The sequence below is a fragment of the Bactrocera neohumeralis genome, chromosome 6 (genome assembly GCF_024586455.1).
Source record: "Bactrocera neohumeralis isolate Rockhampton chromosome 6, APGP_CSIRO_Bneo_wtdbg2-racon-allhic-juicebox.fasta_v2, whole genome shotgun sequence".
NCBI lineage: Eukaryota > Metazoa > Arthropoda > Insecta > Diptera > Tephritidae > Bactrocera > Bactrocera neohumeralis.
The window spans coordinates 3,526,846-3,550,430 of NC_065923.1; the positions used below are offsets into that span (position 1 = coordinate 3,526,846).

At 36.9% G+C, this 23,585-nt stretch overlaps 1 protein-coding gene across 5 annotated transcripts in view; it reads right to left on the minus strand.

Moving 5' to 3' along the window:
* LOC126762212 (uncharacterized) overlaps window positions 1–23,585 on the minus strand; it is a 186,186-nt gene that overhangs the window by 71,980 nt on the left and 90,621 nt on the right. For all 5 annotated transcript variants that reach the window (XM_050478783.1, XM_050478781.1, XM_050478782.1 and 2 more), the window contains 3 exons: window positions 22,257–22,377; window positions 19,890–20,792; window positions 3,437–3,523 (listed from right to left, as the gene is read on the minus strand). In XM_050478783.1, the coding sequence (XP_050334740.1) occupies window positions 3,437–3,523; window positions 19,890–20,792; window positions 22,257–22,377 (1,111 nt within the window). The remainder of the gene's footprint in view (window positions 1–3,436; window positions 3,524–19,889; window positions 20,793–22,256; window positions 22,378–23,585) is intronic.

A 23,585-nucleotide genomic window follows, 5' to 3' on the forward strand; every position in this document is an offset into this window, starting at 1 on the left:
GCGCCGTCCTGTTGGAACCACATATTGTCCAAATCCATATCATCGAATTCGGTCCAAAAATATTCGGATATTATTGAGGGGTGGCGACTCCCATTCACAGTAACGTGCCGGTCTTCATCATCACAGAAGAAGTACAGCCCAATGACGCTGCCGGCCTATAAACCGTAGTAGTACGTGTGGGTTGCTGCCTGACCAATAACGCATATTTTGCTTATTGACGAAACTGTTCGGCCAGAAATGAGCCCCTTCGCTGAAGATGATTTTTCAATGAAAATCCGAGTAATTTTCAAGTGTTTCCTCGGCCCAATTCACGAATATACGACGATTCTGCTTCTCAAGCGGCTTCAGTTCTTGCGTCAATTTGATCTTCTAAGGATGTAAGATCTTTTCGCAAAATTCGCTACAATGACGGCACTTATTTGTCTCACTGGCACGGGAACAGTTTTTACTGTGCCTGTGGATTAAAATTTTTCCAATTGATTGAACGATTGGGACGACCATAAATTGGACGTAGCGCTCTTAAAGTGGAGGCAACTAACTCCGAATTCCGGTATTAAATTTCAATAATTTCGACTCGTTGTTGGATCGTACTGAAGAGAAATGTCAAAAGAGCGGGAAAAAAGCGTCGTTTGCTGTCTCTAGCGGTCTACTTTTGTAGCATCCCTATTGAAAAACCCGTTATGATCTTATAAGGTGTTCATGATTTTCAAGTTTAATTTAGTTTTGGAGGAAAAAAGGATTAATAAGCAAACTGACGGCGAACTTAAGGCACCAATAGTCACTTGAAAACTAGTGACAGGAAGTGAATATGGTTACGTTCCTTTCTATCCAAGCAAGCCAGCTTTTTTGAGACGGAAGCTGTGCAAAATATTTTATCGCTGGTAGAGCTAATGATCCTTGTTTGCTGAATTTCTTCCCTTTTTGTCTTTCAGCATAACAACCTTTCATGCTCACCTGTCTACCATAGATTCATAAATAATCCTTTATCGCGTCTAAAGTTTCAGTAGTTTGAGCTCAGCTGCCCAGAACTTTTAGATAGCTTGCCCTTAGTTCAGCTTAAGTTAAGAATAAATTCTAATGCCTTTTTGGACGTTCTTCTCATTATATCAGCAGTTTTTAGTGAACAGTTAAGACGAAGATTACTTGTATATTCCATCGGAATATCATGCTTATCCATTCAAAGATGGAATCCTGATCGCCAGGTAACGATTTGCATGTTGTAAAACTTTGGTTACTCTGCTTTCAGTCTAAGATATATTTTATTATTATCATAGCCAGAGTTAACTCAAGATATGTGAAAGCAGTGAAGTATTGTCCTCTTGTATATAAACATTACGTGTCGCGTTGTTTGTCCGCGATGGACTCCTAAACTACTGAACCGATTTTAGTAAAATTTAGCACCCTGCGTCCAGTTCGAACTAACTTAGAAGATAGGATAGTAAAAATAATTCAGAAATAAAAACTACAGTGAAAGCTCTATTAAGTGGACGCTCTATTAAGCGGACATCTCCATTAACCATTCACATTGGCCGGTCCCACAATTTGTTGATGTTTATTAAGTACACTCTATTAACTGGACAAAAAGGCTGGTAACCAGATATTGAGAAAGCAGCCTTAAATTCTTTATTTTTTCCAGTGAAATTTGTTTGTATGAACATATTCAAAATTAAACCTCAAGTACAATCTCTTGGATTCTTATAGCAACAAAAACGTTTTCGCCTTTATTCGTAAATAAAATTTTCATTGTATTGAGTAGTTTACTACATATATGTATAAATGCATATAATACAGTAATAGTTATATATTTCAGGTTTCCCTGGGATGGTAATCAGTGGTCAGTCTTATATAGTATGTATTTTCCGAATGAAAGAACACTGTTCGGCGCAAAAAAACTGACGGATTATTATGCGAGTTGGAAAAACGCCGTTTATGGTAAACAATTTTAGACCTCAGAGAGATTATTATCAAATATATAATTCCTACGAAAAAGTCTTATTACGGACAAGTAGGATCGGTCAATTTAAAAATCTCAATTAAATATATATTATATAGGCATAGGTACAAAATAATCGATTTTTAGAAATTCACAAAAGCTTAGTTCAATTAGTTAAAAGAAATATTTTCTCCTTTTTTTCTCATACTTCGTGAAAAGATATTATGTTATGCAATATTAACAAGAATTATGAAAAAATCCATCAGTAATGATGAATTTGAAATCGGCCACGCTTGACTGGATAGACTCTGAGACGAGTGCACATGCTGAAAACTTTCGAATACGAGCAGACCCATGGAGATGTGAGTGAATTCTCTGAGGTAAAACACAAAACTACGGCCATCAAGTAATTTACATGTCAATTAAATTTATTTCATTTACGCTACAAATGAACTTGACACAATTATTGCGGCCAGACAGCACGCTACCACCGTTCACACAGACGGGCGGTTAGGCAGCCAGCCACCCAATCACGCTGCCAACTAACCGCAAGCCACCAACTAGGCAAACAACCGCACAACAACTAATATGGGTGCGCTAAAAACAGCAGCACTAACAAAAACAACAACAATATTATGAATACTACTCTAAATGCCCAAGCTATGCGCACACACACGTAAAGCGGTGCACCTGTAGCCATGCCACTTCGAGATCAGGCAATTTCTCGCACATTGGGTGGTCAATTAAATGTTAATGTGTTAAAATGTGCAGATGAGGCGACAGCGCCTACTGTGAGCACACACACATACACGCATCTAGATGGGTGCTTAATTGCTTTAGAAAAAGTTGGATTAAAAGCAGTGAGTGTCTTCAACGACTTTATTGTCGACGCTAATGGCGGCAGCATTTAAATTGATTTGGCAAAGTGTTGCACGTAAAATTGAACGACACTAATGAAAATGAAATGCCAGTCCATCGCGCCGAGGTGTTTAAGAATTTCACTTCCATCGCGCAAATAAATTCATGAATTTATGTTATGACAGCGCGGCGCTGCCTTGGCAGATGCGGTGATGTGATCTGGTGATGATCACATGATCACTATCGACAGCAGAGGCCATTGCGGCGATTAACATGTTGTGGCAAGCATAAACACTCGAGCGTGCGCTTAGCTGGCGGTTGGGTGTGTGCAGCAAATGAAATGCAAATCAATTTGCGCTGGCGTGGCGGTGCGCCTGTGAGCGTGTGCGCCGGCGCGCACGTGAATGGCAAACAAATTGATAACAAATTTGGTTTAATAGTTTAGTGGAACGATAGCAGCGGGAAATTTATAGCGAAAGTCCAATTTAGAATATTTACAAAATCCAATATGCATGAGCGAGTCGGGTGTTAATGAGAAATATGCAAAATAGTCAGCGCGACCGGAAAGGCTTGTTGCTAAATGCAAAGCAGGTAAATAAAATGCCCGAATTTATTGGAGCGGATATTGTGTTGATTGAAACTTACCTGGCAGATAAATACCCGAAGTGGTTAAGAGTTTCTCGGGGATTTCGCTGATTGAAGCAGGTGGCACGATTTCACACTCAAATTGATCTGCAATGGAGATAGACAAATTGCATGAGTTGTTATTAACTGTATGGGAGTAAGATTGTGTTGGTTAAATATGCATGTGTGTTTAATGTAAATGTTCGTATGTATGTTTTTGTCCGATTTTAGTCAATTCTATTCATTTATAACTAAGCTAGCCTTATGGCATGGCGGAAAGGAAAATCAAATTTTTTCAATATTTTGGCATTTTTCATAATTAAATAGTTTATTTACTTTCATATTGCAATATGCAAAGATATTGATTTTAAAGCATAATATGAGTAAAAGAATGTAAGAAATTTGTAAAATTGTAAAAATTTAGCCACAATACTCGGGCTGTGCTTGTGTCCTTTTTTTGTACGTCAGAGGCTGTTTTTCATATATGTGGGAATCGGGGAATCATTGGTCCATATTCATTCAAAAATGATGAATGCCATACTATTACAGTCAATGGGGAAGGATGTTGATGTATAATTTTTATTGTATTAGAATTTATAGTCTTCATCGACTTTCGAATCCTCACCCTCATTGAAGACAAAAAGAGAGTATTTCTTCACTTTTTCACAGCTATGCTCTTTATCTTGAAGTTTTCGGATAACTGTATTAATATAGAACCAGTAAATGATCTATTTTGCTTCGCCAAGCCAGTAATCAAACATCTCAGCTTTGTGGTGAAAATGTCAAAAAAAGCGAAAGACTTAAGACACGAACTTCTTGCCCTAACAAAATGTATTTCGTGTACTTTTGTGCATATTTACTTACATCTGGCAGATTTTTAAGTTTTTTATTTACAATTTTAGACTAATATACTAATCTTATAAAATTCAACAATCTGAAATTGGTTGCACCAACAACTTCGGTGCTATACTAACATATTATTAGATAATATTTTATATTATCTTATATTTATTTTATTTTCAGGTCATAAAATCCACAAAAGTCCTAATTTACACAGTTTATTGTGGAACAAAAAACGAATGGAAAATAAATGACGCTTTATTACTAAATGCCGACTTTTTTATAGAACTTGAAGTCGTGATTAATCGACGGATTTGGAAAATAAGATGTATGAAAAAAACATATGATTTTAGGTCCAAAATTTGCCACAAAATACTTTGAAAAAATTAGTTCGAATTAAAAAAACATTGATAAATCACAAAGCCTTCCTTTTTGGAGGATAGGAGAAAAATTGTAATAAGGTCGCTTCACTTGTTTCGGAAAAATCGTGACCACAAACTTTGAAAACAATGTTTCAAGAAAGACGCGATCAAAGTTTGAAGCAGTCGACCGATCTAGCCTGCTTGGTCGCTTTCCCTAAGGTTTTATCTCCTTCTCCTTTTTTGCGATTGCCTTGAAACTTTGGGAAAATGTACTATACATATCATTATATTTAAAAAGTAATTAAAACGATTTTTTGAAATTTCCATAAAATATAACATACGAAATTTTAAAATCGATATCTCAAATAGGGTTTGAGTTGTGGCTTTCTAAATTGTAGACACTCAGTCTAAGCAGCCAATCAGTTCATATTCATATTAACGCTTTTTACGCAAATCTAAATTATACAAAATCCCTAGAATGATTACCTGAAGAGAAATAAAGTTTTTCTGCGCTTACGGTGATTAAGTTTTATCAAAAACACAAATCTACGAATGGCATAAAGAGAGATGAGAGATCGTTGGAAACAAGCCTCGTTCTGGCCGACTGTCGACCTTTTCAGTTGATGAAAATATTAAAAAAGTGAAAGATATGGTGCTTGATAATCGTCAGGCAATATTAGAGAGATGGCAAGAAAGCTCGATGTTTCTCGCGAGTGCGTTTGAATAATTTTGGTATATATGGTATATAGGTTCTTGCTGTACTCATCCCGATAAAGTTAAATTTTGAAAAAAAAAACACTATTTTAATGCTGAAAAGCGGATATAAGTCTGTATCTGCTGCGGCTTCTTTAAGACAATAGTCATGGAAACGAGTCGATTTGATCGTAAATTTTTACTTTTGATTTAAATTTTGACAAGAAATGTAGGATTATAATATTTGTTGGTATTCTTTTCAATAATTTAATTTTATTTAAAAAAGTGATTTGGGTCTTCATTATTCAAAAATTAAGCGTATTTAATTTTCACTAAATTTTCAGTTTATTAATTGCATAAAAGCTCAATATAGAAATTTATCTTTGAAACCACAATGTATGATCGGAAAAGTGAAAGAGTTATGAGAATGTCAAAAATAAGGAATGTTCGATGACAAAAATGCAAAAAAAAATAAATACGAATCTCTTGATTCTCTTGCCTAACATCAACAAGCTCAACAGTAATCTATATTTATCTTAATCTCTCCTTAAAGGTACTATGCAAACCGAGGTTTAGTTTTTTTCCTAATGACGACTTGAGCATTTACTTTTGTCATTGCTGTTGTTGTAGCTTCAGCGAATATTCGAGATAACTGCACGTTTTTTAGTTTTGTTATCTGTTGACTTTTGTCAGATAAATGATTGCAATTTAATTGTGTGCTTTGCACAATAATTTCTGCATTGCCACACATTTTTTAACTTGAATAATTTCTGTATTTTTGCCAGCGCTGTGACCACATAGCCGCCCGTGGCATGTGTAGGTGTCAAGGTGCATTAATTCATTTAACACATTCGCGTCACACACGCACACATGCGCATATGCATATGGGGCACCACCTGCAACAACATTATGGCGACATGCAACAAATGCGCGCTGCCACAATGCACGACACTTCGCCGAAACCGAGTGTGGCACGTACATACACACTAATATGCGAATTTTCAAAGCTAATTTCAGTGGGCAGACTGAACAATTTTCGAACTGGTTGCACTTACTTACAAAATACTTGCAATACATTTTTGCATTAATGCAACATTACATACGTGAGCACTTATGTTGCAGTTGAATGTATATAGGTGTGCAATTTCATGTTTGTTGCGGGCGTTTGCGCGTTTGTGTGTGTGGGTGTGCGTTTGTTTGTCTTTCTGGTATTTGGAGCAAATATGTATGTGGCATGAAAGCATTAAACGTTTTTAACATAAAAATATGTAAACACACACATACACACACAGGCGTCTAATTGCACGCTTTTTTACTTTGTGTGGCACAGCAATCGATCGTTTCCGATTGCTGCCACCAAACAAGATGGAGTAATTAAAAAATGTGAGCGTGCAACCAACGCAACCGCGACGCGCACCTGCAACCTGCAACAATGCGCGCTGCAACTGCGACAACCAAACAAATTACACACACACACACGCATACATGCAAATCCATATTATTGTTATGCATGCAACTTCTTGCACTTTTATTGTCGCAGATATGCAATTTAATCCTTGCCATAAAGTGCCCCTGCCGAGTAAGGCCCGCTGTGGCGAGCCTCAGGTTGGCGGCGGCGGCCTTCCATGCAGCACGTACAGCTTTGCCAGCTCCCACACTTGAGTGTTCGCGCGTAACCAATTCATTTGCCGATATGCCGGTGGCTGTGGCTGTTTGTTGCACTGCTGGTGTCGCACTTCGCCATCAATGCCAAATCGAATTTCAATGCAGGCGCGAAACGCCATTTGCCAAATGTCGTCGGCTGAGCGAGCTGTTCATATGTGTGCGCCGCAGGCCTATTCAAAAAGCTACTATAAACAGTTGGCGCTAAAACTATTACGACAGGGAGCAATTTAGAGATTATGTACGAAGAGAAGACATTAGTTGCTGGAACACTTATACAGTTACACAATTTATGGAACTCGCCAACTGAAACTCTATGATATAAGATCTTCTCAGAGTAGGGGGGTCTTCATTAATTTAGGATCAGCAGTGCGTAAAGAGGTAATCGGGAATATTTGTGTTAGGGGAGGCAAACTTAAATGTGTTATCCATTTACTTTTTTGTTAATGACGATGAGATTGAAAAGTTGAAGAATTAGTGCTTGAAAACAGTCACTAGACAGTTAGGAGGGGATCTCAACACATTTTGGTGAGTGTCTTGGGTATAAAAAAAAAACATGAATCTTTTAAAAAATATAAGTTAGGCAGAGGTCACCAAATACATAGATGTATGACATCGTAGCTATAGATCCCATACTCATCAAACGCATCACTCCGGGCGACGAGGCATGGGTTTATAAATATGATGTCGGAACCGTCTAACAAATTAAGAAACAGAACTCCAAAAGTGAGCCTAAACCGAAAAAACAAAATTCGCTGAAGATACTGAAGGCCACCACAGCCGAAGCTTATACCAAGTGTATGGAAAATTGATGCTTGTGTTGGCTCAGCCGCCTATTTTGAAGTCGGTAATAAAGATCCATAATAAAATTGATTTACACAAATATATATACTACATAATTTGAAGCCTTCTTAAACCTTTTCTAGTGTTTAGTTCCATATACGCTTTATTTTTAACCCTTTCAAGGTCTTATGCTCTTGTTATGTAATTCTCAACTGGTTTATAGCAAATAAGTTTGACAATACTTTGAGCACACATCATATCCTCAGTTGCAGTTCTACATAACTGTAGGTAAAAACGTTATTATGAGAACAAATTGAATAGATTTGTATTTACCAGATTTTCAGTGAGCTTTTCTTAAATTTTGACTTATGGGTAATATTCTCACCCTAATGTGGGCTCTTCAAAGGCTTAAACATCTTTTTTATAACAAATTTTTAACTTTTTATCACAAGTTTACGGAAAAGTTTGGAATTTTCTGCAGTAAGAAATATTTCTAAATTTTTAAAAGTGTCCGGCATCACAGTTGCGCAAAGCTATTCGCATACTTAGGTCGAATCATTAAATAAGCGCTAATAAGTGGGAAATGGGTTTTAATGTGTAATTATCATTCCTCAAAATATTGGTGAGTCTCCATAGCATCAGAGTTCTAGAACATAACTTGCAAATTATATTTAAATCATCTGTTCTCTCTAAATTTTAACCCTTTACAGCCTGCGGTACGTAAACTTTTGTTGCAAAGTGTACACACTACTTTAGCACATCTAATTCGCTCATAAGCATATGCGCAGTCACACATGCGCCCAGCTTGGCTCAGTAGGTCAGAATGGAAAATGAATAAAGCCTTCTCTCCTATTTCCTTTTGATTATTTTTTGACAAATTTAAAGTATTTACCGTGTGTTTAGCATAAAACTCCACTCCTACGTCACCACCATGGGCACAATCAACACCAACGACTGACACATCACTTCAAAAATCGATATTTCCAATATTTTGTGTCCCCCGTCGCCCTCGTCGTTCAATGCTTGCGCGCGTTCACATTGTTGTTTGCCTCGGCGTTTGATCAACTTGTCTTGCCTTGGCGCGCGCAAGTGTAGCGGCCACCGTTTGCGGCCAGTCAGTCAAGCAGCCAGGCAGCTGTCGCATAATGGCCATTGCCGACTGGCGGTTTCGCGGTTTGCAGCGCTTAAATGTGTGTCTTAAATTTTTTAATGATAGCCAATTCGACTTTTTTGCCAGTAGTTGTGGCATAGTTTTATAATTGTAAACCACTTTATCGATGTCCGTGTGTGTGTGAGAGCGTTTGAAAAGCGAAATGAATTCCGCGTGTGGGCGAAATTAGTGGTGACTTCGGTATGCGCAGGCGTAACGGTTTCCGTTGTAAATCGCCACATCGTTTAAGTTTCGCTTTTGTTGAGAATGCTGTTGTTGTGGTTTTGCGTTTGTTTATTTTATATTGAAAAATATATTTACACTCCGCTCATATTGCTGATGAATATGTTTTTATACTCTTGGACAATATAGTTCAATGTACGCTTGCCACAAAAGTTTTAATCAAAATTTGTCGTAAATAAGTTGGTTTAATAAACCGGGAAGCAAGGCTATGAGAAATGTGACTGATGTAGTAGACATTTTGTGTGCTTGAATGCAGGTAATATATACACCAACAACTCAGAAGAAAAATGTTTTTCATGATTGTTTTTTTTTACTCTTGCAACCAGTTACTAAAGAGTATTATAGTTTTTTTTTACCTAAAACTAATCGAGATAGATACAGGGTTATATATATATTAATGATCAGGATGACAAGAAAAGTTGAATTCCGGTTGAACGTCTGTCTGTCCGTCCGTTCAAGCTGCCACTTGAGTAAAAATTGAGATATCTCGATGAAACTTGGTATGTGGATATTTAGACCTCGGTACCTATAGTTGATTTGTGATCGAAAATGTTGGTCAATGTGTGATATATATAACTGAAATTACGGGTTAATCCTTCGCTTATAATGGTCTGTCTGTTTGTCAAAAATTGGTTGAATCGGACCAATACTTCCCTTAGCCACCATGCACCTAATAAAAAAATTTTCGTACTTCCGGGTGACTTTGTACCGCATATATCGACGTGAGTTATTCCAATGAAAATAAGAGAGCGTGGCTTATTAAACATTATTATTAACAGCATTAACAGCATATCTTTGTGCCTGAAATAGAAAATCTTTACATTTACAACACGGAACACTGCAAAATGGCAGTGAAAATCGAAATCGTTATCAAAAATTGTATTATTTCAGTCATTATTTTACAAATAAACCTAAAACTTTCGTGTGTTTGTTCAGCCGTTTTGGAGAAATTCCCCTCACCAATTCTGAAAACAAAGGCTGTCATTGAAAACAATATCTTACTAGCGGGATCCCTGAGTTTAAAGGCATCAATGGGAATGAGTTAGCCGATCTCTTGGCGAATGAGATTGCGGCAACCAGTCCAATTAGAACGAAACCTTTCTTTACTGTGGGCCCCTCACTTTAAGAGAGGAGCTAAGAAAAAAAGAAAGAGCTAGTAGAAAATGCCACTGGCGAGGCTGTTTCAGAGACAATTCGATATGAAATGGTTCAAGGAACTAATAACTTTTCGCGGAAACTGTTTAAAGCAACTTATGCATTTTTAAACAGGTTCCTGCAGACTGCGGTATCATCTGCACATAATTCAAGTATTGCTCCGCAGCCTCAAGAAGAAGGAGTCCGACTACCTGGCAAAATAAATCCAGTTAGAGAGCATGCACTTAGGTACTTTACTAAGTCTTTTTGACTTAACTGGGTTAAATTAAGTATTGTGATAGCAGGAGAGTACACAATAAAATAAAATCGAAAGTTGTCTAAATATCTAGACATTTGTTTTAAGCTGTTTGTTTCATTGTGTTTTAGGCGTAAGTTTCAGGCTCAAAAGACTGTTGGTTACTTTTTTAATTTATGATACAAGCTTAGGCCTCTGCGTTCTCTTCTTACCGCGTACCTCCTAGGTTAGGTTTGGAGAATTCACCTGTCAATTACCCAGCTTATTCGGCTGGTTGTTATTATTACCAGCATTAAAAGTCCTGCAATTATCGAATATATAGGCATATTTTTACTACATATATATACTTATATACTGGGTCGTTCACTATGTAATTTCGTTTGATGACAACAGCTGATCTTATTGACTTTTTTCGTCACCAACCTCATACTTAACAGCTTTACCGTTATCTATTTGAACAGCTGATAACATAAGGCTTATTTGGAAAAATTTTTGTTAAATTTTTTGGAATAGTTTTCGTTCCAAAACAACATTTTCAGTAAATTGTACATACTATTTCACTATCAAAACGGTAAAAATTCAGTTTAAGAAAAGTGAAAATTATGTGTACGGAGAACATGTGTTCCAACAGTTTTGATTTATACGATACACCCCGTTTTACGAGCACTCTTAGATTCATTGTGGATAATATTAAGTAATTGATTGATGTGGATGAACCAGCTCAAACCACTTCGAACGCCAATAGTCACCAAACAAATGCAACGACAACTCTTTTCAGGCTCGAAGCGACTATTTGGTGTTAGAACAACCTGTTTTATGGCAGAATTTTCACTGCGCTTGCCTCTTCCAACTATTTTACCTCCTGTACTTAATTTTGTAGTGCTTTTGAGTAGATATTATAAGTAGCATCATGATCCCACTCTTCGTGTGATTTCCTGATTACACTCGGGTCTAACTCTAGCCTTTTGGCATATAATTTTGCTCCTCTAACAAAGGGAACGATTGAAAGTGACGAAGGTCCGAAATATTTTAGAATTAGATCATAAGAATATAATAAACGGATACAAAGATTTTAACTCAGAATTAAAATTAATATATTTTAGATTGAGATTAATACAAGAAACGATTACGAAAATATACTTAACATCTTTGTCAAGACAAAAACGTGTAATTTTGACGCCGTCTAGAACACCGCAAGCCTTTCAACTACGCCGACAGTCGATTAAACTAATCATTAGACAAGCGGGGCAAATTAAAAATGTTGCACCTGCCTAAACAGATCGTGCGCGACACCGCATGCATGCAACACAGTCATTTAATAAAGTAAACACGGCAAAATTTTAGCTAACAAATAAGTGGTCTAGTACATAAATATGCTATTAAGCTATGTATGACCGCATACACTCGCCTGTGTGTGTGTATCTTAGATTTGCTGTTGATTGCAACGAGCGCAGCAGCAACGCCTCGCCACTTATCTCGAGTCAAATGCAAAAATTTTAACGAAAATTTGGACTAAGTGACGCGTGGCTAAGGCGTTCCGTTAGAAGCATGAACAAACACACCCATATACGTAGTAAATGTATGATGTTGCATGTATGTATGTGTGTTAAAAATAAGACAGTAGCAGCAACAAGTGCAACAACTGGACTTAAATCACAAAAGCAGCGAAAAACGATATAGAACGGTAAATATATACACCTACATAAATATATGTGCATATGCGCTTACAAGCAAGCTCAGCGAATTAATTTGTTCGCTTTGGGCATTTAATTGAATATTGGAAAATTAAAGTTGTTAAAAGCTCTTGGCGTTTGTGCTGAAAATGTTGCACGGCAAATAAATACAAAATATAAAACGATCAACTAACGCACACACACATATTTACATACGTAAATAGTCGTTCGATACCGATCGTTTGCATTTCGTGTGGCACTTAGCCTACCCACACACACACACATATATATATATATATAGCCAAACAGTTGCTTATTCGTAGCGCCACAGCGCGAAGTTGCGCTCATAACAGCAGTAAGGATAATAACAATAATAATCATAGTGTTTGGCAAATGATAATAGCAATATTGATAATCGCGTGTTGTTGCCGCATTGTGCCAAAATAAATATGCTAAATAAAAGCGCCACCCCCCACAAGCTGCCGCCGGTGCTCGGTGTCTGAATAAACGCTGTTGTTGTATGTGTAAGCAATATATAAATAACTGCATTGTTGTTGTAATGCAAAGAAAATAAAACCCCCAACATTCGACATCAGCGGAAAATTTGTTAAACAACGCAAACTAACCAAGGCAAGCCAATCGTCTGCACTTAATCATTTTGCGCATAGCGGCGTGATTACAGAGTTGCCATGTTGCAACAATTTTGACTTAAAAGATATTGTGTGTGCAGGAAATATTTTGGGAAAATTGTAAACATTTATCGAGACACTTAGGCCTTGTGTCGCAAAGAAGTACGTGCAGTGTAGCCTACATTTAGGCGGTTTAGAGTTGAAATTTTTGAAAATGATTAGTGAGTGTGAGACTGAAAAAATTTATAACACTATAAATATAAAAATAAATTTTCTCTTCAAGAACATCATTTTTAAGTTTTTCGCGCTCAGAAAATATTCATTGCTTTGATTCTCATATAAATAAGAACTTTTAACCAATTAATGAATCACTTGAGAAGTGCTGATCATTTGATGAGCGATAAATGGACAAATCATTTATGAAAAGAATACAGAACTCAGTCTGTGTGTATAGAGCCATCAGAGGTCAAAAGTGTTTTCACACGTTGCCAATATTTCGTTGAAATTTCCATTATTCTGTAAGATAATGATTCGCAAAGTTAGGTTATATTAGGTTACATGGCTAATGATACTGGAGGATCGCATTAGGGAAAGCTTAACTCTAAAAAGGAAGAGGAGAAAGCTGGTTCTCTTACGACTGACTTTGAACTAGAAGAATTTTGCGATCACACAGATACCAAATAGTTGCCCAGAGCTCACCAAACTCCCGCTTGAACCGGCTGTCCGATGGTATACGGTAAAAGGTCAGCGGAGCTTCGACCATTTCTCACTTCAGCAGCGGAGCTGAGGTGCCTTCCCTTGCTATCTCATCAGCTTACTAGCAACTTTCGTGGCCACATATCTACCGGCTATATCGGCGGGTTCTATGTGCAAAATTATATTGAGAGTCGAGGTTGTTTTGTTCCTTAGTACACCACATTTGCTGTTAAGCTCGGAGCGTTGAATATTCTTGAGTTTCTTAGCAAGTACAGTACTGCTAACCATCAAACGAAGACTCCGTGGAACTTATTGAACTTAACTATGATTTCCCAAAACCATAAGGCGTTTGCCAAACGTTCCTTTACAACAATACAAAGCAGCCTATGCCTTTTTGTCTTCTTGTCGATGTTATACTTCCAAAAAAGCTTCCTATCTAAGATAGGCCGCCTCCGCAGGTTAGAAGCGAGGAACCTACGAGATTTGATATCTTTTCCTGAACAAATGTAGTTCGCTTTTACTTGGGTTTTCCAGCTGCCCACTTTGCCACAATGCTGAGGTACCACTGCGTTAGTTTATACACGGTACTCAGGCACTTTCCTTTGACCTCGTAGATAAAATTTCAATTCAAACCTTTCTACAATCCAAAACATTAACTTAAATATTCAGTAATGGCAACTCTGTTACAAAATAGTGCCACCGCATTGCGCCGCAACACCAGTCATCGATACCTTTTCGAGAAAATATTGCCAATTGCAGTTGTTTCTCCTCAAACGGTTGTTGTATTGCGCCGTTATTTTTAGCAATCGCTGCATTCGGCAGCAGACAGCAATGTTATTGTTATTGCATTTATTTTTATATTTTTTTGCTGCCGTTGTTGTTGCAGTTTTTGTTTATCGCTGCATTGTGGCGCTGCACAGATTTATTGACTGTTAATAAAATTAATGCGCTGATTTGGTGCTCTGCAGCGCTTTTATGCGCTTTTCGTGCCACACAAATGCCGATGCAGCGTTTCGGGCGATATTTGGATGAACGACGAGTATGAGCCAAGCGCACAACGAATTCCCGATAGAGATAGGCCCGCTAAGTGGTAAAGGGAGGCATACCGCGGTTATTAAGCTGCTGATGGTGGCGGCGCTGACGTCGCTGGTGCCGGCCTTAGTTGGTGGTGCTGTTGTTGTTAACGCGATGCGCGTCTGGTGATAGGCACGAAATGACTGGGCAATGTGTCGGGGCGATTTGTTTGCCTTGCAAGCGAAGAAAAACAAAAACAAATGCGAAAGCAAAACATGGGCGTTGAAAAAGCGAGCAAAATGAAGCACCGACCTGCTCAAAAGTGAATATTATTATGAGCGAAGACAACAACAGCAATACAAATTATGATAACAATAATTGTAAGCGCCGGGTCATTTGAGCACAAGCAAACAAAAACAAAAACGAACTGTGGCGCATGAGGACGGTGGCTCGGTGGTTCGGGTGCATGGAGGAGGTGTGGAGGAGTGAGTGGTGAAAATGCGGCGCGGAAATTATGTGTGAGTCTGTGGCGGTCGTTTATGCGCGTATTTATTTATTTATATTGCTTTTCATAGTCAAAACATTGTTTTTGTTCTTTTTGTTTATTCATTACTTCCTTAAGTGCTTTCTTGCCCATTTTGATTATCGGAAGTTTAATAGCAAAATGTTTTCCCTTTCACTTATTAATCACTGTAAATGGCCGATGCGTATAATTTTATTTATTTATTTTTTGAAAATTTTATTTGAGATTTTTTTTTATAATTTTGTGTTTCATTTTTATACTTTTTATATTATTTGTATGGAAGTGTGAAAAAACTTATTTGGCTGTATCTGGAAGTTGTTTACGTCGATGTATTTGTTTAAAGCCACAATAAGTCAACTTTTCGATTTTGTCGAAAAGGCTATGATGTAGAGAGTTCTTTTATGTTTGATCAAAGAAGAGGTAACCGAAATTACTTAATGTGTCTTCCTAAGAAACGAAAAGATATAGAATTCACAGAATTCCTTCAGGATTTCACTACTTTGCTCAACACAGTTCTAAGCTTTAAAAAAATATCCGAAACAATCAGCCCAGTTCCAAACTTTGAAACATAACTTAAGCAATAAGCCCAAAAATTTGGTTCCGGGTGGAGAGAAAGTCACCGGTTTGAATGGTTGGTGGTTCCGCACTTAGTCCAGAAGTAGGTTAATCTGGATCACTTAACTATGTTATACCCTTGTTCCCATAAATTATTCCAATAACAGTGTGAAACAACATATGTTGCTTAGGTTCGATCTCAAGAGCTATGGGTTCATCTACACTTAGCCTCGCATCGAAATTACTCTGGAAGTATTTCGTAACTAATTACGCTTCACAGGTGCGTTTGTTATAACATAAAAAAATGTGAAAAGAACTTCTTATGATTTTGTGCGGTTACTTCGAATATCAATTATATAACTATTCAAGTCCAATGTTTGAAGCTTGCAGCATTGTCTTGGACAATAGTCTATGCCAAATTTCATGAATATTCCTTGTGGCGAAAAATTAAGCGAAATATCTGAACATTAATTCAAAAAAAGAAGGACGGTAGGATGTTATAAATTGCATATACCATGCTTTAGAATGTTGCCTACATTTAGGCACAATGCCTACATTTGACAAATGAGCAGCTTCTTGGCGACGAAAGGAAGCGTGCAAATTTTCAAAATCAAAACTCAAAAACAGAGAGATGATTGTGTATAATAAATTGAGTATGCCGGAAAACTATATGAAATGTTGCCTACATTTAGGCGCATTGTTATAAGGCGTGAGAAAGCCGAAGAAACAAAAAATTGCACAAAGTTCGATTCATAAATAGATAAATTAACCCAAATAAAAATTATTGTATGGGAAAAAATTTAACGAAGTGGCAATATCTTTTTAGAAACTTAGCGGTATACATATATACAACAGAAGAAGGAATACTGACTGTAAATAATATGAATTATATAAATTTGTACAAAAATGCTTACTCCAAAGCCGCACTTTCTCGAAAAGTATGTAAAAGGTCGGAAATTTATGCTAAGTGGCAACTCTGTAAACAAAAATATATAATAAATATTATTTAGTGCATAGGTAAAAAGCATAAGCGATACACTTGCTTACTATTTCACTTTATTAACCGTTATTATGGCTTTGTTTTGCAACTGCAACAAACAATGACACTCCAACAATAACGCAAACTTTTCCTTTCATATTCTCTGTGGCAAGCGGCAAGTATTATGGTACGTATGCAAAACAATTGATTGAAAAATTGCCAAAGCAATCAATCAATCATGTTTTGTTTTACGACCAACAAATAAATACTTCACCTTGCGCTTGTCGCAATGGCACAGGAAAGCGTCTGGTGTGCGCGCACTGCGCATGCTCACCTGCTCAACTGTTGAGCGAACAAACAAAGGCAACGAGTGCAACGCCTTCTATGCAACAAATGAAAAGGAAGGGCGTCTATTGCCGCCAGCAACAAGACTGGTACGCGGCCAACATAAATACAACAGTTAAACAGGGAGTTTAGATGGGTGAGGTGTGAGTGAGAGATGTGCAGATATACACCTAAAAGGTACCGCTAATAGAGAAGAGTGCAGGGAAAAGCGGGAAAGCAACAAATTTAAATACTTATGTTTACTTGTTTTGGTAAAAATGTAATTTTCACTGCTTTTAAAAATGATTTGTTTATAGAAACATGTAATTTTCGAACTCTTTCTCTACCCCGCCTAATTTTCTCACTCTTCCTATTTCATGCATATTCATGGTTTGTGACTTTTTTTCAACTTTTTCTTGCAACCAAACATCGAATTTATGGCTTTGCGAGTCGTAATTTATGAAACATTCCACTCAAAAGTCACTCATACGCCAGCGTGCACCACGAAAGGTGGCGCACTCGCCTGCGCCTGCAACTACGTAAGCTAAGCAAATTGCATAATGTGCAACTCTGGCGCATTTAAAACTGTACTTATGCAGGTTTTAAATAAAATCTACAAAACCACCATGTTTCCCCGGCCCGGCTTGTTGGCTGCCACAGTCGATCGCCACAAATATTAGTGAAATTAAATGACGACAAATGAATAAATTGTTGCAACAATGACAAGCAACAATGTCGGGCAAAAAATATGCTGGCGTGCCATGTCTAACAAATACAGCAACAACATGGCTCGTTGCAGCATGTGCGCGCTGAACAAGGTAAGCGATGTTGCAACAATGATAAAAACGTCAAAAAAGAATTGCTGGCGCTAACAAGCGTAACATTGTAGTACAAAAGCGGAAATGAAGACATTGGCTTATTGAACCATTTTCTAAGCATACTGGTGTATGGGTATGTGATACATATTTGACATATCTGAAAGACAGTTATATTATAAGGTAGTCCCACGATTCTTTCCGAAAAAACGTTTGTTTGTAACTAAGTAGATTCGTAAGCTATCCTTTCTCAATATAAGCAAGACAAAGACAGTCCGCGAATATGTTATACAAGTCGAACTTCGGCTATATACCTTAGTTGGCATAAAACTGATTAATCAAAGTCAAGTCCTTGAATAAAAACTTGGTCGGTGCGAAAATGAGCTTCGAACAAAGAGCCAACATTAAATTTTGTTTTAAAATCGCTAAAACTTTTACCGAAACGTTTCAATTGATGAAACAAGTACGAGTGGTTTCAACGTTTTCAAAGTGGTCGTAAGGACATCAAGGACGATCAACATGTGGGCCAATCAAAATCCGTGATCGCCGGAAATTCCATCGAAACTGTGCGTGAATTCATCAAAAATCAGCCGAAGTCATCATTGAAATTCATGGAAATGGAATTGAAGATCTCCAAAACATCGATTTATCGCATTTTGAACGAACATTTGGGCTTATGAAAGGTGTGTGCACGGTTTGTTGCACACAAATTGACTGTCGATCAAAAATTGCTCAGAATCGATCCACGCTTGTGACGAAAAATCACATTTTAACCATTGATCACTCCCCGTATTCACCTGATGTGGCATCGTGCGACTTCTTCCTTTTCAGAAAAATGCATTTGCCCATGAAAGGAAAGCGTTATGTACCGGAATACTGACGGCCATACCGGCCAACAAGCTAAAACATTTGTTCGACAAGCTTTTGGACCGTGCAAAAAGCTCTTCCATGCAGAAGGAGATTAGTTTGAACAAAATAAATTGATTTTGCCAAAAAACCACTTTTCCTGTTTACTTTGGAACGAACCTTGTAGTAGTTATTGTAGTGATAGTAAATAATGATTTTCGTTTTTGAACAAGTCTTATGAAAGATGTGTCACTCAGTGTCTAAGTTTAATATTTATAAAATCTCCACCTTTGTTCCTTACAAATTCCAAGAGAATAAAATGTTCGGTTACACCCGAACTTATCGCTTCCTTTCGTTTTTGTATTAAGGAGGGAGCCTGTTTTAGAAGCTTCAAAAAATCAATTTTTTTTGCTTAAATCTCTTTAAAAATAATCTAAGAATATTTCTCCAAAGTTTTAAATTAGAATTCGAAATATTGTCGAAGCTAGAAGGGAAATAGTGACCGAGCGTCTAGCAAATATATGAGCGCTTGAGCAGAAAGCGGAAAGCCACATTTTTTTCAATTTTTAAAATTTTGGAGAATTTTAAATTTTTTTTAATTCTATTAGTTTAACTAGAAGATACGTTATTAACAAATATGAATCTCTTTGAATTTTTTGTTTCCCATAGAATTTGCGACCTGCATCCTACCCGCCGCCCAAGAATACACATGCGAGATGCATAGGGCAATTGCTTCCCAAAGTCAAAATATCAAAGATTTCGTGTCCAAAAAAGTTTCGGATGATGTTTAAATATTATATATAAAATTATTTCTTTCCCTTCCAAAAAAATTCTCCAAAAATTCGATTGAATCTCCATTAGTAAAGGTGAGATATGTGACCTTTACAAAAGTTTTATATATTTCTTTCATAATTACATTACTCAAAAGCATAATTAAATATATGTTTTCAAAATTTTTGCAATTTTGTCTCAATTATCTGCGCGCGGAAATGTAGGCAACACTTATTATAAATCTAGGACTGTTTATGGGATGGTAATATTGCCCTAAGAAACTGCGATAGAGAAAGTTTTTTTGTGTAAATTATTAAAAAACAATTTTGAAGACTTCATAAATTTAACAATCTTAGTTAATTATTTTCATTCGTAATTTGTAAAAAAATTGGCGAAGAGGTTTGTATCTTAAGTCTTATGTTTAAAGCTCGCACACATGCCACCTATTCATACACTATACACTGTGTAATATTCCATAAATCAATCAAATATTTTCAATTCACTTTCAAACCACAACTTCACTCACCCTCTCCATGCGCGCTGCGCTTCTCATCGGCATTCTCCTCGTCACTATCGATGTGCGGAAATGAATTGCCCAAACAGAAGAGTGGCAACGCCGGTGAGGTGCTCGCCGAATTTGTGGCGCCCGCGGACATTTTCAACGGATCCGATGTGTTGGCATTGCCACACGGCGAGCTGATATTATTATTATTATTATTTGTGTTGTTGTTGTAGCTGTTTTGATGGCTGCCGTTGCAACGCAATAGCTCCTCGCTGGAGGTGCTTCCGCTACTGCCGCAACTCTGTCCCGACGACGTGGAATTCATGCTGTCCTGCCGATTGGTCAGGCGTCGCAACATGAATTTGTTGTTGAGGACTTTGTTTTTGGTGATCAATTCGCTGCGTCGTAATGCACATTTCGGTGAATTTGTTATTGTATTGTTGTTGCTGCAGCGCATTAAGCTGCTGTTGATGGCGCCGCCGCTGCTGCTAATGTTGTTGTTGTTGTTGCCAATGCATTTGCCATTATTGTTGGCCTCGTCCGATGCCAGCGGCACTGTCGCTGTTGCTGCTGTCGTCGAGGCGGGCATTTGCAGCTCATTCAACGAGACCCGCTCGATGCTGTGCTCAACGCCCACCAGCAAGTGTTGCAACAATTGCGGCAATTCGTCACTCGTCAACATTTCGAGTGTTAATGCGCTTAAATGTGTTGGTGGGGTGGTTGCTACTGCTGTTGCAGTTGTTGTTGTTGTTGCGTTGAAATCGATGCAATGACTTTGAATTGTTGTTGCTGCTGCTGCTGCGTCGCAGATAGCAAACGTGGCCGTTGCACTTGCGTGTGCCCGTTGTGTTTGTTGTTGTTGTATTTGTAAGCCGTTTGAGGCGTTCCGCCAAACCACATGCAATTGTGGCGTTTCCGTTTTATCAACTGAAAGGAAGTGAAATGAAAAGTGATTATAAGACTTTTATATATTCGGATTATTGAATATTTGAGTATGTGTTGGGATCTGCGCATTAAAAAGCTATATAAATTGGCGATAGATCAATGTGATATTGTTAAGAATCGTGTAGATGCGAGTTGCAAACAGGTCAGGCTGTTATCTGTCACAGTTATTGGCACATATTTTTTTCTCACTGGTTTCTACTCAAAGACAGCGCCCAAATACCACTGCCTATAAGTCTTCAAGACACTTCTAAGCTTAGCTGGGTCCTACTCTGTGAGCATTTTTCATTAATGAAATATGCTGAAAAATTGTTTGAGGGTTCAAAGTGCCTATATATACATATACATATATATATATATTGATTTTGTATATAAGCGCCACTTATGATTTAACTGAGGCTTAAGAAGACTACTAACATGACTCATAAAACCTGTGGAAGAGTGGAATTAAGAGTAGGTTTTCTTTGTATGATTTTTAATCCATTAAAAGTATTAAAATGATTTGATAAATTGTCTATAAAGGTTATATTATGTAATTGCAGAAATTGTATCAGAAATGAGCTAAATGATTGAAAATATTCCTTAATTTTGCTTAGATCGATTAGATCGATTTCCAATAAATAATTAAAAATTTACATGTAAGCTATTCTGTGGTGCAACCATAAATACGCAATTTTCATGATCCCTACAGCTAAATAAGCTAACTTTTAAGAACACTACTCAACAAACAAACAATGAAGGAGACATTTCCACTGATGTGCTTATAGGGCAGTGGAGTGTTTGAGCGGGACACCTGCGACGAATTTGAGTTCAAAAAGTTTCCATCACGTACAGCTATTTTGGTCATTTTAGTAAATGATGGTGGTTTGACCACTACACACCTTGACTACAACAGAAAAAATCTGCGTGCTGCTATCACTTTCATGTCAAGAAAAGGGCTCACAGTCGCAAAATGACTGCAAATTAGTGTAATCATATCTATAGCTATGTAAACGATGAGCCTCCGTGCCGTATCAAAAATGTTTATACTTGTTTCTTTCCATAAAATTGATTACTAAATCATATTCACTAAAAATTTTAATAACTATTTTTTAGCTAATCTTTACCGATCTCGATGTAAAGTAGCAAATATTTCGGGAAGTATCGCTGTCGTCGATATTTTTGCAAAATAGTATTTATAGCCTCGTTTAAGTAATATTTATTTGCTTTATACTCAAAAACGCGCTTGCAAAAAATATATATTTTTTCGAGCCTTTCGATTTCTAATTAAAATCGATGAAATAACTATTTTATTAACCGATTTAAGCATTTATGTTCTAGTACTAGCATATAGGTAATACAAGATCTTGTTAAATATTCAATGATCTCCACAGGATAGACCTTGAGAAACTTTTTGGTTTGAAGGGGGAGGACCTTTTTTTTATATTTTTGAATGAAATATCCACTTACCACTTTTAACGCACAAATATAAATCGCCTGGACGTACTAAGGCATCATCAAGAGCCCCCAAATGTAGAATAACTTCGCCTGTTGGAGTTGTAAGTGGCCATCCTTTACGCCAAAGGACATTCTGCAAAAATATTTAATAATAGAATAATTAATTGAAACAATTTGTACACAAAAAGAACAGAATATAATATATCTATATCAGATAAGTGGCGAACTTCATTTATAAAGGTTTTGGAGTTGAAAAAAAATAAATTATACCAAAGCGATTTGCATAAGTTTCTTAGACTTTTGGATGTTGGATGCCATGGATATCTAACTGAAAATATTTCGAAGAGTAGGTGTCAGTAATGTTGAGAAGGATTCGAACATGTTTATAAAATTTTTATTAAAGTTATAGAAAAAAAATTCAATTGAGGTATCAGATTAAAAACAGTTTTTTTTAAGAGAGTTGCCACCTATTTATATTTTTTAACAATTAAATTTTTTGAAGTATTCCAAAATAAGTATCAAACTACACAAGTTTAAGTCACAATTATGCTGCATGTATATTTAAAAAGAGTTGCCACCTGTTTGAAATTTAAACCAGAGTATTAATAATAAGTTCAATGATTTCAAGAGATATTATGAAAATGAAATGAAAATGTTTTAGGAAATTTAAACACTTCTACTCAATATCCCATGTTTTCATAATAAAAATTCTGTTGCTCCCTTATATTTTGAATTATGCATAAATTATGATTTAAAAAAAATGCACTCTTTCTACTAAATCCGCTTTCTTATAAAACAACGTTATATAATAATTTGAAACGCCAGATCGCTTTAAATCAATGCAAAACTCGCACCATTCAAAGGCTTGCCACAAATCGGCAGCGCATACAACTACATACATAAGCATGTATATACATACATGGTAATATGGAAGTATGTATGTATGTATGTAGACACGACAGAGCACATGCTCATATGTTATGCCTGTCAATTTTCGTCTGATTTTTCTGATATTTAACCTGACCGCCAATGGCAAGAATGCATGCAACTGCTTTCCGCTTGCTCTCAAATAGCAGCCAGAAAAAAACCAAAAACACAACAACAACAAAATTACGGAAATATCGCCGACATAATCGAATAAGCAAAAATTATAAAGTTTTCAATGCGCCAAAACAGATTGAATAACAACAATTGCAACAAACAACCTGCCCCAGTGTTGCTGTTGTTGCACACTTCAAATATTATGTGGTTGAGTGGTAGATTTTTACATCATGTGCCAAAAAATTTGAATAGATTACATATTACGAGTGCGACGAGGGCGCCGTGTTGCACAAAAAAACC